Here is a 16,511-nt window from a genome sequence, read left to right on the forward strand (position 1 = left end):
AGCTTGTTTTCTTCACTTTTTAATTAGTTACTGGATATTATGAAAGATGTGCTCAGTGTATTTTTCAGATTTCAGAGGTCACACATGCAGCAGTTACTTGGTGTGTCTTTGCTGCCAATGCAGCTGGCGAACTGTGAGAATGGCACACAGAGACAGAGATGGGCACACGCACACACGGTGCTAGAGGAACTCGGAAAGTCAGGTGGTGTCATTAGAGGGGAATAAATAGTTGATGTTTCGGACTGAGAGTCTTCATCAGGAATGGAAAGGAAAGGGACTGAAGCTGGAAAAAGGAGGTGATGAGGGGGAGGGGGTATAAACTTGATAGGCGAGACCAGGTATGGGGGAACAGATGGTGAAGTGAGAAGCTGGGAGGTGATGGGTGGATGAGGTAAAGGACTGAAGAAACACATTGACAGAGGCAGAAGAAGGAATCTGATAGGAGAGGACTTTACTGCCACAATTAAGCCGCACTCAGGTTGGAGGAACAACACCTCATATTCTGTCTGGGTCTCTTCCATCCTGACAGCAAGGTCTCCTTGGATCCCATGCCTCCTTACTTTCTGAAGGAGCCTTACATGTGGAACCTTATCAAATGCCTTATTGAAATCCATATACACTACATCCACTGCTCTACCTTCATCAGTGTGTTTAGTTACATCCTGTTTAGTTCAATCAGGCTCATAAGGCATGACCTGCCCTTGACAGAGCCATGCTGACTATCCCGAATCAGATTATGTCTCTCCAAATGCTCATAAATCCTGCCTTGCAGGATCTTCTCCATCAATTTGCCCACCACTGAATTGTAGAATCAGTTCAGTGTTGTGAGTGAAGTTGTACATGCTGGTTCAGGAGCCTGATGTTGTAGGGTGATAATGTAGTGATTATGTTGATGTAGGGTCTCATCCCAAAATGTCCACTATTTTATTCATTTCTATAGATGCTTCCTGACCTGCTGAGTTCCTCCAGCATTTTGTATGTGATACTCTGGATTTCCAGCCGCTACAGGATCTCTTTTGGTTATTCTGTGATGGGTTTTCATCTAGGGGTCAAGCAAAGTCCCATAGAATCATTCACTGTTTAATGCAAGGGAGTGGGCAGGGGTTGGATGTGAAGTGTCATCAACTAGTCCAAACCCACCAGAAGTTTGATTTAGAGCTTTTAGAAGTACATCCCTGCTTCAGAGTGCTGCCTGTGTTTGTCTGAGACCTTGATGGGAACGGTCTCACACACCTGCAAACACAAGAGTGCAGATCATTCATGGTTTTGCACGCAGCTGTGTCAGTGTGCCACATAGAACAGTACAGTACTACACAGCACAGGCCCTTTTACACTCCTCTAAGATCAATCTAACCCTTTCCTCCCACATATCCCTCTATTTTCTATCATCCACATGTCGATCTAAGAGTCGCTTAAATGTCTCAAATGTATCTGCTTCTATCACCACCCCTGGCAGTGCGTTCCGTGCACCCGGCACTCAGTATTTAAAAAAAACTGTACCTCTGACATCACCCCCATACTTTCCTGAATTCACCTAAGAATGAAGAGATCACTGTTTATAACAACCACATTCACTCCACATAAAGACAGTGGTAGGACATGGAACAGTACGGCACAATACAGGCCCTTTAACCTACTCTAAGATCAATCTAGCCCTTGCCTCCCACTTTGCCCTCCATTTTTCTTTCACCCATGTGTCAATCTAAGAGTTTCTTAAATATCCCTAATGTATCTGCCTGCTAAACTTGTATTATGGGATAATTTTGTAAAGGGTGGGACCTATTCTGTTTCTTGCTTTCTGAAGTGTTGGAGGAGTGAGTGGCATTGTCTTAGTGAAGAGGAGAAAATGATTTAACAGAAGGTGTCCCAGTAAGCCCTCTTCAGCTCACAAATAGTGAACACATTGAAGGTCCCAATGGTCCTGACACCTAGTCCCATTCTTATCCCTGCTCACCTTACTCTTGATGGGTGAGACAAATTGGTTGCTCAGTTTGTCCTGCACCATTCCCCAGGTTTAAAAATTCAGGTGGAGCCCATGCTTTCAATTGCTAGCCAGCAGCCTCTGCCGTACAAAGTGAAGCTCAGGGCAGCATTGAGTTGCCTGTCATACCCACTGTAGTCAGATAATCCTGGCAGTGCTTAAGAGTTAACTCAGCCACAAAGCTTGGTCACTTGGCTACTCCAACCAATCAGCGAGGATTGTCTGCCTTTGGCAAAGTGGAAGGGAACAAGATTAGAACAGTTTAGAGAACCTTACCCACAGAATCACTGCCATGAGAAAATCATGAGGAAATTACTGTGTGAGTGAAATAAAAAGGTAGAAGATAAGGGCATTAAACTTAGATGACCATGTGTTATTTAATTAAATTCCAGCTGAGAACCATGTTAAAATTGGGCATGATTATCACTTCTTCTCAATGGGAGTTAAATACGGAAGTTGTTTCAGATTTAAATCTCACAGCTAATTAACCACTTCCAAAATCTCCCCCCGCCCCACCCCACTTCCTTCTCTGCATTCCAGCCCACCAGTCCTGAATTTGTCAACTCTTTCACTGCCTTGCCTTCACCTCAGAGTGTGGCAGATTGGTAAATTAGTTTCTTATTGTCAGGTTTGAGCTACAGAGTGTCATCCGTACATATTGTTTAGCTGCAGCACTGCATTGACGGTAAAACAATAACAGTGCAGAATAAAGTGTTACAGTTACAGAGAACGTACAATGCAAGCAGGCAATGTACAAGGTGCAAGGCCATAATGAGTTAGACTGTGAGATCCAAAGTCTGTTTTATCATACTAGAGAATCTGTTCAAGTGTTATAACAGTAGGATAGAATCTGTCCTTGAACTTGGTGGTAGTGTGGCGACCCACTTTCTGGCACCCACGAACCGGCTCACGAAACAGCGCGCGCAGGCAGAGGGCCGGCAGCAAAAAGGGCGCCGGGCCATCTTCACCAGCAGGGGGAAAATCCCGCGCACAGAAAGGGTCTGGGAATATGCATTCCCCACAGTAGTCCCGCCCAGGGAGGGCGGGAACGGGAAGGCTTTAAAGCGGGCCGCGAAGTTTGAATAAATCTCTTTCATCGCAACTCTAACTCACCGACTCCATGTGGTTATTCTAGCGCTGTGTGTAGCACATTGCTACAATTGGTGACCCCGACGGCCCAAACGATATTTGGACCAGAGATGACCGACACTGCATCTGTTCACGCAGTTTCGTTAAAACTGCCAAGCTTCTGGACGCTGCGACCCCATTTATGGTTCGAACAAGCAGAAGCACAATTCCACATTCGGCAGATAACCTCGGAGTCCACTCGCTACTACTATGTGCTGAGCTCCCTCGACCAGGAGACTGCTGCACAAGTTGAGGAGTTTATACAGTCGCCCCCGGAGGACGGCAAATACACAGCATTCAAAGCCCTGCTCATAAGGACTTTCGGACTCTCACGGCGCGAACGAGCACGCCGCTTAATGCACCTGGATGGTTTGGGAGACAGGCCGCCGTCAGCATTAATGAACGAGATGCTGGCCCTGGCTGAAGGACACAAACCCTGCCTCATGTTTGAGCAGGCGTTCCTAGAGCAACTGCCCGAGGACATATGCCTGCTGCTGTCCAACGCAGATTTCAGCAACCCCCGGGAGGTGGCGGCCCGAGCAGATGTGCTGTGGAATGCCAGGAAAGAGAGAGGGGCATCCGTCGCACAGATCACCAAGCCGCGTGCCCAACGACAGACCAGACCAGGCCCGGCAGCACAGCCTACAAAACCCGGCGACGGGAGTGAGGAGCCCAACGAACAATGGTGTTTCTACCACCAGCGGTGGGGCACGGAGGCCCGCCGCTGCAGACCACCCTGCAAATTCCCGGGAAACGCCAGGGCCAGCCACCGCTGATGACTACGGCGGCTGGCCATCAGGACAGACACCTGTACGTCTGGGACAAGCAGTCGGGACGCCGCTTTTTGGTCGACACCGGAGCGGAGATCAGCGTCTTACCTCCAACGAGTTATGACACCCGCGACAGAGAACCGGGACCCACCCTGAGGGCCGCTAATGGCAGCACAATACGAACTTACGGCACCCGCACGGTGCGGCTACAGTTCAGCTCCAGCCGGTTCATGTGGGACTTCACACTGGCCGCCGTGGCCCAACCACTGCTGGGGGCAGATTTTCTACAAGCCCACAGCCTGCTGGTCGACTTGCAAGGGAAGCGATTGGTCCACGCCAAGACTTTTCAAACGTTCTCCCTGGGTGAAGCACAGTTGCCAGCCCCACACCTGGACTCCATCACGCTGTCCGATGATGAATTCACCAGGGTCCTGGCGGATTTCCCATCAGTACTGACACCGCAGTTCACGGCAGCCATGCCCAGACACGGAGTACAGCACCACATCCCGACCCAGGGACCACCCCTCCACGCCCGTGCTCGAAGGCTTCCCCCGGACAAACTCCGACTGGCGAAGGAGGAGTTCAAGAAGATGGAGGAATTAGGGATCATACGACGGTCCGACAGCCCATGGGCCTCCCCCCTTCACATGGTGCCCAAGGCAACAGGGGGCTGGAGACCATGCGGTGACTACCGCAGACTGAACGAGGCTACAATGCCAGACCGCTACCCTGTGCCGCACATTCAAGACTTCGCAGCAAACCTACATGGCGCAAGGATCTTTTCCAAGGTAGACCTCGTCCGGGGATACCATCAAATCCCTGTACATCCGGACGACATCCCCAAAACAGCACTTATCACCCCGTTCGGACTTTTCGAATTCCTCCGAATGCCGTTTGGTCTAAAGAATGCCGCACAGACTTTCCAGCGGCTAATGGACGCGGTGGGACGCGACCTGGACTTTGCATTCATCTATTTGGACGACATCCTCATAGCCAGCAGTAGTCGGCAGGAGCATCTGTCCCACCTCCGCCAGCTCTACTCCCGCCTGAGTGAATTCGGCCTTACAATCAATCCAGCCAAATGCCAGTTTGGACTCGACACCATTGACTTCCTGGGCCACAGGATTACTAAAGATGGGGCAACCCCGCTGCCCGCCAAGGTAGACGCGGTCCGCCACTTCCCCCGACCCAACACAATCAAAGGCTTGCAGGAATTCGTGGGTATGGTGAATTTCTACCACCGTTTCCTCCCCTCAGCAGCCCGAACCATGCGCCCCTTGTTCACTCTAATGTCGGGTAAGGGCAAGGACATTACCTGGAACGAAGAGGCCGCAACCGCTTTCGTTAAAACCAAAGAAGCCTTGGCAAACGCCGCGATGCTAGTGCACCCCAGAACGGACGTTCCTACTGCCCTCACGGTGGACGCTTCCAACACAGCAGTCGGTGGAGTGCTGGAACAACTCATCGAGGGTCGCTGGCAACCCCTGGCGTTCTTCAGCAAACACCTACGACCACCCGAACTCAAATACAGTGCTTTCGACCGGGAGCTATTGGCACTATACCTGGCAATCCGGCATTTCAGGTACTTCTTAGAAGGTAGGCCCTTCACCACGTTCACAGACCACAAACCGCTTACCTTTGCGTTCACTAAGGTGTCCGACCCCTGGTCGTCCCGCCAGCAGCGACATCTGTCCTACATCTCCGAGTACACGACGGACATCCGGCATGTCTCTGGAAAGAACAATGTCGTGGCAGACGCACTTTCCAGACCTACCATACAGGCCCTGTCCCAGGGGGTGGACTATACAGCGCTGGCAGAGGCACAGCAGGCAGACGCTGAGATCCCCAGTTACAGGACTGCAGTCTCCGGTTTGCAGCTCCAAGACCTCCCCGTAGGCCCAGGTGAGAGGACCCTACTGTGTGACGTAGCTACCGGCCAACCCCGCCCCGTTGTCCCAGCAGCCTGGCGCCGGCGGGTGTTCGAATCCATTCACAACTTAGCGCACCCCTCCATCAGGACAACTGTCCGGCTGGTCTCCAACAGGTTCGTGTGGCATGGACTTCGTAAACAGGTCAGTGAATGGGCCAAAACGTGTATGCAGTGCCAAACGGCCAAGGTGCAGCGGCACACCAAGGCTCCGCCACAGCGGTTCGAACCCACCCGCCGGAGGTTCGACCACATCCATGTGGATATTGTGGGGCCCCTGCAAGTGTCACGAGGAGCGCGGTACCTCCTAACTATGATAGACCGGTTCACCAGATGGCCAGAGGCAGTCCCGCTCAGCGACACCACCTCCGAATCCTGCGCCCGAGCACTGATCGCAACCTGGGTAGCACGCTTTGGGGTACCGGCCCACATTACCTCTGACAGGGGCGCCCAGTTCACCTCCAGCCTGTGGTCGGCTATGGCCAGACTTTTAGGATCTCAGCTACACCACACAACTGCCTACCACCCACAGTCGAACGGACTAGTGGAGCGCTTCCACCGTCACCTGAAATCGGCTCTCATGGCCCGCCTGGAGGGGCCTAACTGGGTGGACGAACTTCCCTGGGTCCTGCTCGGAATCTGCACGGCGCCCAAGGACGATCTACACACCTCGTCGGCCGAGTTGGTGTACGGCGCGCCCCTGGTCGTCCCAGGAGAGTGGATACCAGCCCCAAGGGGGCAAGAGGAAGAACCCACAGCAGTCCTGGACAGACTACGGGAGAGGCTTGGTAACCTGGCCCCCATACCCACTTCACAGCACGGACAGAGCCCGACCTGCGTACCCAAACACCTGCAGAACTGTAAGTTTCTTTTTGTACGACGGGGCGGACACCGGGCACCGCTACAGCGGCCCTACGAGGGGCCGTTTAAGGTGATCAGGAACAACGGGTCCACGTTCGTACTGGACATTGGGAGGAGAGAGGAGGTTTTCACGGTGGACCGACTCAAACCGGCCCATGTGGACTTGGCGCAACCGGTCCAGGCTCAGGCACCGCGGCGCAGGGGCAGACCTCCCAAACAGAGGCCGATCCAGACTGTGGACATTGGGGGAGGTATCGCCGGTTCTGGGGGGGGGTTATGTGGCGACCCACTTTCTGGCACCCACGAACCGGCTCACGAAACAGCGCGCGCAGGCAGAGGGCCGGCAGCAAAAAGGGCGCCAGGCCATCTTCACCAGCAGGGGGAAAATCCCGCGCACAGAAAGGGTCTGGGAATATGCATTCCCCACAGTAGTCCCGCCCAGGGAGGGCGGGAACGGGAAGGCTTTAAAGTGGGCCATGAAGTTTGAATAAATCTCTTTCATCGCAACTCTAACTCACTGACTCCGTGTGGTTATTCTAGCGCTGTGTGTAGCACATCGCTACAGTATGTGCTTTCAGGCTTCTGTATCTTCTGCGCAACGGTAGAGGGGAAACGAGAGAGTGTCCGGGAGCGGTGGGGTCTGTGAGAGGCTGAAGACATAGGGAAGGTGTGTGCTTGCTGCTGAGATGGCTCTTCTTGTATCAGTTCAGCCAGCCTTCCCCCAGTCACTCCTCCACCCAACCAGTTTCATACTTAGTCTCACTGTCAGTCTCCACCTTAGTGTGGAGCAAGTTTTCAGCAGTGTGTGATCAGTGTAGGGTTGGTTTGTGGCTGTATCTGACTACGATTTAGAAGCAAGAAGTCCTTGGAAGGGAAGAACTGATCTGAAATACATTAAACCTTCCACTTTGGAGACACAAGTAGAATGTATTTCCATCCACAGTCAATCACTGTATATCCTGATGCATCAGACTCAATTCACGTACTCCCATTCAAGGCCGACTCAAATCAAGCAGATCAATGCTCTGACAAGAAAGCTTTTCCTTCTCCTCATTGTAATTCACCCAGGTTCATTGTGACTTATTTTTTTCCTAATTTTGCCTCTTTTATTTTCCTCTTTCTCACCACCTGCCAATTCTGATCGGAGTTGAACAGCAGAGAAACTGGCCTTCTGCCCACCACTTCCAGTACTCCTTCATGAGTATTACTTTACCATTGACCATTAAGCATACAAGCAGAATCAGGCCATTTGGCCTCAGTTATTTAATTATGGCTGATTTATTCTCCTTCTCAATACCATTCTCCCCATAACTTTTGATACCTTTACTAATCTAGAACCAACCTCCGCTTTAAGTATACTCAGTGACTTGGCCTTCACAGTGGTCTGTGGCAATGATTATTAGTGTAGTAGTTAGCATGACACTTCTACAGCTTGGAGCATTGCAGCACCATTCTGTAAGGAATCTGGTTTCCTCCCACAGTGCTAAGACATACCAGGTAGGTTAATTATCATTGTAAATTGCCCTATGATTAGGTTAGGGTTAATCAGGTTTGTTGGAGGTTTCTAGGGCAGCATGGCTCAAAGGGCTGGAAGTGTCTATTCTGCGCTGTATTGCTAAATAAATTTTTTTTAAATCATGCCACAGATTCACCACCCTCTGGCTAAAGAAATTCCTCCTCCTAAAGAGAGATCCTTGTCTTCCAAGTCTCGGCCCCTGGGTCTGTTGAAGATCCTGTGGAGAAATGGGGTGAATGCTGATCAAAGTCATATCTCTCTGTTCTGAATTTAATGCTCTCTTCTGTACCTTGTGCCGAAGGGGTTAAAGAGCAATTGGGTCAACCCTATGTCTTGAGCTCTGCGTCACTGCTCTTGAGATGTAATCAGGTTTTTAAGCACACTAATCACTTGTGCTCCTTCCTGACTACTCTGAATGAATACACTAGGTGAAAATCCATAGAGTGTTGAATTCAGATAAGGCAGCTGTTGGGGATATTACCTCGTCCTGTTTTAGGCAAACTGAGTGCAAGTAATTCAGCCTCCAGCCCTGACTGATCACAGTCTGGTCGGTAAATGCCTCTGGTCCTGTGCGGACAGAGCAGTTCCGATATGGTGCTGTAAAGTAGCTTTCCAGACTTGTTTTGGGCTCCTGAAAAGAATAACTCCATGAAAATGGAAGGCAACCATTCACACATTTTGAGCTGGGTTGCATTTTGTTTTGGGGGTGGGGAAAGGAAAGTGTTGTGTCCCACTGAGAGGTCTGGTAACAGTCCTCCCACTTTTTCTCCTTATAATGGGTGTTTTGTTGGAATTCACAGTGAATTTTATAGAATTTGACATGTGACCTTGATTTTAAGCAGCACACACAAAATGCTGGAAGAACTCAACAGGTCAGGCAGCGTTTATGATGGAAGTAAACAGCTGATATTTCAGGCTGAGACTTCATAGGGACTGGAAAGGAAGGGAGGGGGGAGAGGGGGAAGAGCCAGAATAAGAAGGCCATGGCTGATCTTTTGATTTTGGTTATTTGTATCAGATTTATAACGTATCTTCAGATTTTTCCCTTGCTGTTTAAGAGGTCCTGGCTCTGCTGGCACAATATCAGCATTTATTGTCCAGCCCTGACTGGCAGCTGAAGCAGTAGTGGGGAGTCAAACACAATGGTGGGTCTTGGCTCATGTATCGGCCAGACTGGGGTAAGTTGTAGGTTTCTGACTTTGAAGGATGTCAGCCAAGAAGATATTTATTTATATATCTTACAGCCTAGTAACTTCATGGTACCTGCAATGGACATTAGTTTGCAAATTCTATGCATTTAATTAAGTGAACTTGAGTTCACCATTTGCCTCAGTCTGAGTAGAGTCAATGTTGCTAAGACAATGGTCCAGACTGGTAGGTGCCAGTCCAGTTATGTAATCAGTCTACCAATTAGTGCAAGTGGAGCTGTTCCAGCTTTGTAATTGTTCTCTGCCCACTTTGCAGTGGGCAACCAGGGGTCCAGAACTGACAAAGTACCAGTGGTAGGTTTGCTTTAACTTTCCAGTGTCTGATTATGTGTTCTCTCCTTTGAATTAGAAGTTTGAGGCTTCAGGGCCCACGTTAGATACTTGAGGGGAAAACGTGCGTCTATTGTGAAGTCTTGCACTTTGGAAGGACGGTTAGAGTAGGACTTGCACAGTGACTGGTACGATACTAGTGAGTGCAGTACATCAGAGAGATCTGGAAATACAGATCCATAATTCCTTGAAAATGGTATCACATGTAGATAGGGTCATAAAAAGAGCTTTTGGCACATTGGCCTTCATAAATCAAACTACTGAGTGCAGGGTTGGGATGTTAAGTTGAAGTTATGTAAGATGTTGCCGAGGCCTGATTTGGAATATTGTATGCCATTCTGGTCACCTAGCTACAGGAAAGATGTCAAAGGATCATTTTATTATCAAAGTACGTACAACTGGGAGATTAGTCTTCTCCAGATAGCCATGAAAATACAGAAAAACTATGAAAATCTTTATAAGAAAAGATATCCAAACCCTTTCCTCACCCCTGCATGAAAAAGGAAAAGAAGGAAAACTTGAAAACCCCAACCCCACCTTCCCCTCCCCCCCCAAACTTCCCTTGCACAAAAACTAGCAGATTACCCACCTGGACACTGAAGCTAAAACATCAAACCCCTAACCCCCAAGCCCCTCCCATGCAAAAAAAAATCAGCGAGAACATCGCCAACCGCCCCCCCCAACCTCTGTCTCAGAAAAATCTAGCAGATCGCTCACATGGAAAAATACCAACAAGAACACCAAACCTCAAATCCCCAACCCCTCCCTCACCCAAAACAAGTAACATATTGCCCACCCACCAATCGGCAACAGAAAAGAAAACACAAGAACAGAAAGAAACCAGTATAAGCTACAGTTCACAACAATAACTGCATATGGCTTGGAATCCTGTAAACATCCTCCGTCAGCATCGAGGAGAGCAACAGGTCAAACTCGGTATTTCTGTGGGGAGCGACTGCTGACCCACAGCCTCTTGACCTCTGGCCCGACTCGTGAAAAGTGACCTCTGGCCATTTACAAGGATGTTGCTGAGTCTTGAGAAGCTCAGTAATAGGAAAAGGTTGAATTGTTTAGTAGTTTAATCCCTGTTGCATAGGAGATTGAGGGGAGGCATACAAAATTATGAAGGGTATAGATAGGGTAAATGCAAGCAGGCTTTTTCCACTGAAGTTGGGTGAGACTAGAACTAATGGTCATAGGTTAAGGGTGAAATATTTAGGGGAAACTGAGGAGGAACTTGTTCACTCAGAAGGTGGTGAGAGTGTGGAATGAGCTGCCAGTGGATCTGGGTTCAATTGCAACATTTAAGAGAAATTTGGGTAAGTACATAGATGGCAGGGGTATGGAAGCTTATGGTCTGGGTGCAGGTTAAGAATAGGCAGACTCACAGCTTGGCATGGACTAGTTGAGATGAAGGGCCTGTTTCTGTGCTGTAATGCTCTAGGACTATTATTGCGAGAGTTCTGTGTTGTTGGATTAGAGATCACATTTCATTTATTTTCAAGAGGGGTAAGGTGAGAAGGAAGCACGTTCACCTTGGGTGTCCTGGTGAATATTTCTTTCTATCAATATTATTCCCAACAGATTAATTCAGTATCAGATTGGTGTTTGTGAGAGCTTCTTGTACTCTACTTGCCCAGCATGTTTCTCCACATTGCAACAGTAACACACTTAAAGTCCCTCGGGGGATTTAAAGCACCTCTGGAATGTTCCAAGGAAAGACACTGTTGATGGAAGGCTTGTTTTCTTCTGTAGCTAACCTGTGAGGAGTTCTTCATTCCTTTGCAGTTCCCATTGATCCAGATCTAGAACTTCAACTTGTTTCACGATGACCTGCATGTTGAGAGCCTCCCTGGTGCCAGCATATTGGCCAAGGGGCCTCTGCTGTATAATTCACTGATTCTCCTTCCCCACTTCTCTGTTCTGTTAAGTCTCTCTAGCATTTTGGACTACAGTGACAAAGCTCAGACTGAGATTCTAGTTGGCTGAAACTAGAACTAGACGACATAGGTTAAGGGTGAAAGGTGAAATATTTAAGGGGAACCTGAGGGGGAACTTCACCCAGGATGGTGAGAATGTCAAACGAGTGGAAGTGGTGGATGCAGTTTTGATTCCAATATTTAAGAGAAGTTTGGATAAGACATGGATGGGAGGGATATGGGGGTGGCATGGTTTAGGTGCAGGTCAATTGGACTGACAAAATTACAGCTTGGCCTAAGGGCCTGCTTCTGTTCTGTAGTGCTCTATGACTATAACTCTGATTTGTTTCATTACACTGTCAACATTTTGGAACTGAATTATCAAGTTTAAGAGGACTGTTGTGAAACTTGAAATCTCCCTTTTAAAGGAGAAAAGGCCTTAATACTGTTTCATAAAACAACAAAGTGCATATAATCGATAGCACTTATTATAATTATTATAATGATTTCATCATACATTAAAATAAGGAATAATTTCAAAGGTGTTAACTTTAATGGAAGATCTGCAAACAGCCCTTAATTTTCTATAAACTTGAAAAAGAATTTAAGTATCTAGAATAAGGGCTTTGAACAGCAGTTAAATAAACAATTACAGTGATTGCCAGATCTGCAATGGACCAAAGGGTCTGTACTGATCTGCATAGTGAAGGGCACGTCTTGAGTTTTGAATCAAAGCTAAATGGGTCAAGCAAGGATTGTGTTCTTCCATTATGTGAAAATAGGAAAAAAAATAAATACTTAGCAGATCAGGCTGCGTATGTGGGAAGAGAAACAGACTTAATGTTTTAAGTCAAAGACCCTTCATTTGAATTCCCCTTGTTAGCATAGTAGAGAACTTTGCCTTTGGCACTTTTTGGCAATTTAAAAATGCTTGGGGTGTCCTGGCAGTGGTAGTGGAGTCACGATTAATTGGAAAGGTGGAGGGGGGAAGAAGAGAAAAATGGAAGATAAATTGTCAAAGAATGGGCTCTACTTGTATCAATTCCAAACTAAAATGCAATTGAGAATGTTTGCTTGAAGCTGTGGTTGTGATTATGGCCTTGGGTTAATCTGCTGAATAGGGTGTTCACTCACCTGGCTCTTGGTAATTCTCCTGATCCAGCTGCTCAGGGCTTCCTGATCCCAAATTCACATCACAGTCCATTGTTCCGGGATTTCTGTAACTGGGGTAAATCCCGAAGGAGGGGCTTGGAATAGACCACGAGAAACATTGTGCAAGAGAGAGGAGGGGAAAAGGAGAGAGGAATCCTGTCAGCTAGAAAGGATAAGGACAAGAAAGGGTGGAATGAGGCACAGGGCCAGTGTGAACTGGTAAAGTGAGAAGAGAAATGGGTGGTGTGGACATGTGTCGCCAATTTCAAGCCTCTCGTATGTAAATCCTTGTCTTCCAATAAGAAACAGATTGTGGCCAGAGACGATAGTAGCGACTGAAAGGGAAGCTTAGAGCAATTGGTGACTGTCAGCAGGTTACTGATAATATCCAGCCTCTGTTACTTTTGGCTTGATACTGGAAATTTTCTCTTTCTCTCACCACTCCCCACCCCATTCATTCTGCCATCTTCCAGACTGGAGAACGTTCCTAACGAAACATAAACTTGACTAATTTAGCATCATGATAATCTGACGCTGGGAGGTTGTGGAGATGTCAGCCGATTGCCCTTGAGCTGTCTGTACCTCCTTTTGCAACTGAGTCCAGTGTGTATCTAGTTGCTATTTCAGGGAGGTTGTTTGACAAGTCAGAGGCATTATAGTTCCTTCACCATTTGCACTTTTAAGTGTCTTTCCATTCTGTTACCGCAGTAGTGCTCTGCCAACAAGGTGCTTCCACAGGCCCCTTGCTCACAATTCAATCAACAGCCAGTTCTTCGGACTTCCCTACCTCTTCCATGTGCGACTCTCCCTCTTTCCCACCTCCTCCCCATTGCCTTTTGTTGGCTCCACACTTTGTGTTATTATTTCTTCTCCCCCACCCATTATTTTGCCAGTCAGACCGTGACTGTCAAAGCTGCATGCCCTGCAGTCATACTGAATTGCTGCCTTGTGAATGTAGTTGGTGTGGTTTGTGTGAATGCATGCACGTGCAATGGCTCCATCCAGACCAATCAGGTTCACGTTTTTTTTTACCAAAGCTCCAAATAGTATGAGAAATTGCCCTGTAACAATTTAATTTGGCAATATCTAAATATGAAATCTCAGTAGGTTGACAGACTTATCTGAATATTCGAAAATGCTGGAGGAGCTCAGCAGGTCAGGCAGCATCTATGGAAATTAATAAACATTTGAGCTTTCAGCCTGATGAAGGCTCTTGGCCCAAAATGTCGACTGTTTATTCCCCTCCATAGACGCTACCTGACCTGTTGAGCTCCTCCAGCATTTTATGTGTTGCTGTGTATTTCCAGCATTTGCAGAATCTCTTGTGTTCTAAACATTCCAGCCCAATAGAGAATCAGAATAGAAACTCTCCAAATTCCTTCCTTCCGTATGGAATACAGAGTTGCCAGGTTAAAGTTACAGGATGTAATATCGTGATGTTGCTTTATGCATTGGTGTGCTTAATTCTTAAATGTGCGCTTTGCTTTTTCTTTGCAGTGTATGCTTTGTGTAATTCAGCAATTTTGAATCTTTATTAAAGAAAATATTGCAGATGTGTAATTGTAGTTTAATTCCAGAAAGTGTTTTGACACTTCTGTTAATAGCCTTAAAATATTGCAATATATATTTGACTTTGTCACGTGCTGTTGGCTCATGTTCTGTTCCCTGTGTTCAGGTGAAGGTAATGACTGACCTGGACCTGCTGGCTGTAGCGTGTGAACAGTTCCTGGGGAAAAGTGTCACCGAGACCAAAAGTGTGGTCCTGCAGACCCTAGAAGGACACCTCCGAGCTATCCTGGGTAACTTGTCCATCTTGAATTTGTTTGACTTGCACCCATGCAAAGAGTATATTCAGACAAGCTAATAGTTAGGCACCACACACAAAATGCTGGAGGAGCTCAGCAGGTCAGGCGGCATCTGTGGATATGAACATACAGTCGACGATTCAAGCCGACACCCTTCATTAGGACTGGGAAGGAAGGGGGATAATGGCAGAATCCTCCTTCCTTCCCAGTTCTGATGAAGGGTCTCATCCTGAAACATCATCTATTTATTCATTTCCATAGATGCTGCCTGACCTGCTGAGTTCCTCCAGCATTTGTGTGTGTGTGTTACTTTAGATCTCCAGCATCTGAAGAATCTCTTGTACTAATAATTAGCACAAGATAGCCATTGTTATCTACCGAACATTTGATGTTACTGGAAATGGCTGGCTCTAAGCCTTGGCTGGTGTGTCCTCTTCTGTAAGGATGAAGGTACTTCCCTCCCAAACCAAAAAAGGATGTGAAGCATTGGACAGAGTGCATACACGTGCTTCAGTCATATGCCTTCGCAATTGATCACTCCCTCTACACACCAAGGTGGAATTTCAACCCATGCTCTTGTTACTTAGGAATGGCACCCTGATGCAAGTGTTAGCTGAATCAATTGGCCAAATCAACCATACGTTCAAGGTTTCAAGAGTCTAATTTATTATCAAAGTACATGTATACCCTGAGATTAATTTTCTTGCAGACATTTACAGGAAAAAAAAATATACAATAGAATTTTACGAAAAACTAAGCATAAACAAAGACTGACAAGCAGCGTGTAAAAGAAGCAAATTACAAATAAAAATAAACTGAGAACATGAGTTATAAAGAGCCCTTGAAAGTGAATTGGTGGGTTGTGGAAACGGTTCAAAATAATGGTGAATGAAGTTATCCACACCAGTTCAGGAGCCTGATGGTTGTAGGTTAATAATTGTTCCTGAATCTGGTGGTGTGGGTTTATTTATCTCCTGTTTGATGTAGGGAGAAGGGAGCAAGTCCTGGATGAGGGTCTGTGATTGATGCTGCTTTCTTATGGCAGCTCTCCTTTCAGATGTGCTCAGTAGTGGAGAGGGCTTTGCCTGCAATGGACTGAGCTGTATCCACTAGTTTCTGTAGCCCTTCTCGTTCCTGGGCATTGGTGTTTCTATACTCTTAACTGTGCATCTGTAAAAGTTTGTCAAAGATTTTGGTGATGTGCTGAATCTATGCTAACTTCTATGAAAGTACAGGTGCTGTTGTGTCTTCTTAGTCGTAGAATCATAGAATATTACGGCATAGAAACAGGCTCTTCAGCATGGAAACGGGCCAGTCTAGTTCATGCTAAACTATTGCTGACGTCACAGTGGCGTAGTGGTTAGCACAGTGCAATTACAGCTCAGGCATTGACATTTGGAGTTCAATCCCAGAGTCCTCTAAGGAGTTTGTGCATTCTCCCCATGAAAGGTGCTCTAGTTTCCTCTCACAGTCCAAAGACACACCAGTTAGTAGGTTAATTGGTTATTTAAATTGTCCTGTGATTAGGCTGGGGTTAAATCGGGCGTTGTTGGGGATTGCTGGGTGGTGTGGCTTGAAGGGTTAGAAGGGCCTATTCCATGTTGTATCTCTAAAATAAAAAAAAAGTTGTGCTCCCAACTCCCAAAAACCTGCACCCAGACCATACCCCTCCATACCTCTTCCATCCATGTACCTATCCAAACCTCTCTCAAACGTTGAAATCAAATCCACCACTTATGGTGACCTAGGACAGATCCTCTGATATGTTAACGCCAAGGAATTTAAAGCTACTGGCCCTGTCCACCTCCATTCCCCTAATGAGTATTGGCTTATGGATCTGCATCTTCATCCTCCTCTTTTCGATAATCAGCTTTTTGATTTTGCTGATGTTGAGTGAGAGGCTGCCAGCTAAAA

At 47.2% G+C, this 16,511-nt stretch overlaps 1 protein-coding gene across 2 annotated transcripts in view; it reads left to right on the forward strand.

Annotated features, from left to right (window-relative positions):
• The window catches only part of LOC134337024 (flotillin-2-like), a 129,071-nt gene that overhangs the window by 83,418 nt on the left and 29,142 nt on the right, over positions 1–16,511 (forward strand). For both annotated transcript variants that reach the window (XM_063031784.1, XM_063031783.1), the window contains exon 4: positions 14,468–14,591. In XM_063031784.1, the coding sequence (XP_062887854.1) occupies positions 14,468–14,591 (124 nt within the window). The remainder of the gene's footprint in view (positions 1–14,467; positions 14,592–16,511) is intronic.

This window comes from Mobula hypostoma, chromosome 23 (assembly GCF_963921235.1).
Source record: "Mobula hypostoma chromosome 23, sMobHyp1.1, whole genome shotgun sequence".
Classification (NCBI taxonomy): domain Eukaryota; kingdom Metazoa; phylum Chordata; class Chondrichthyes; order Myliobatiformes; family Myliobatidae; genus Mobula; species Mobula hypostoma.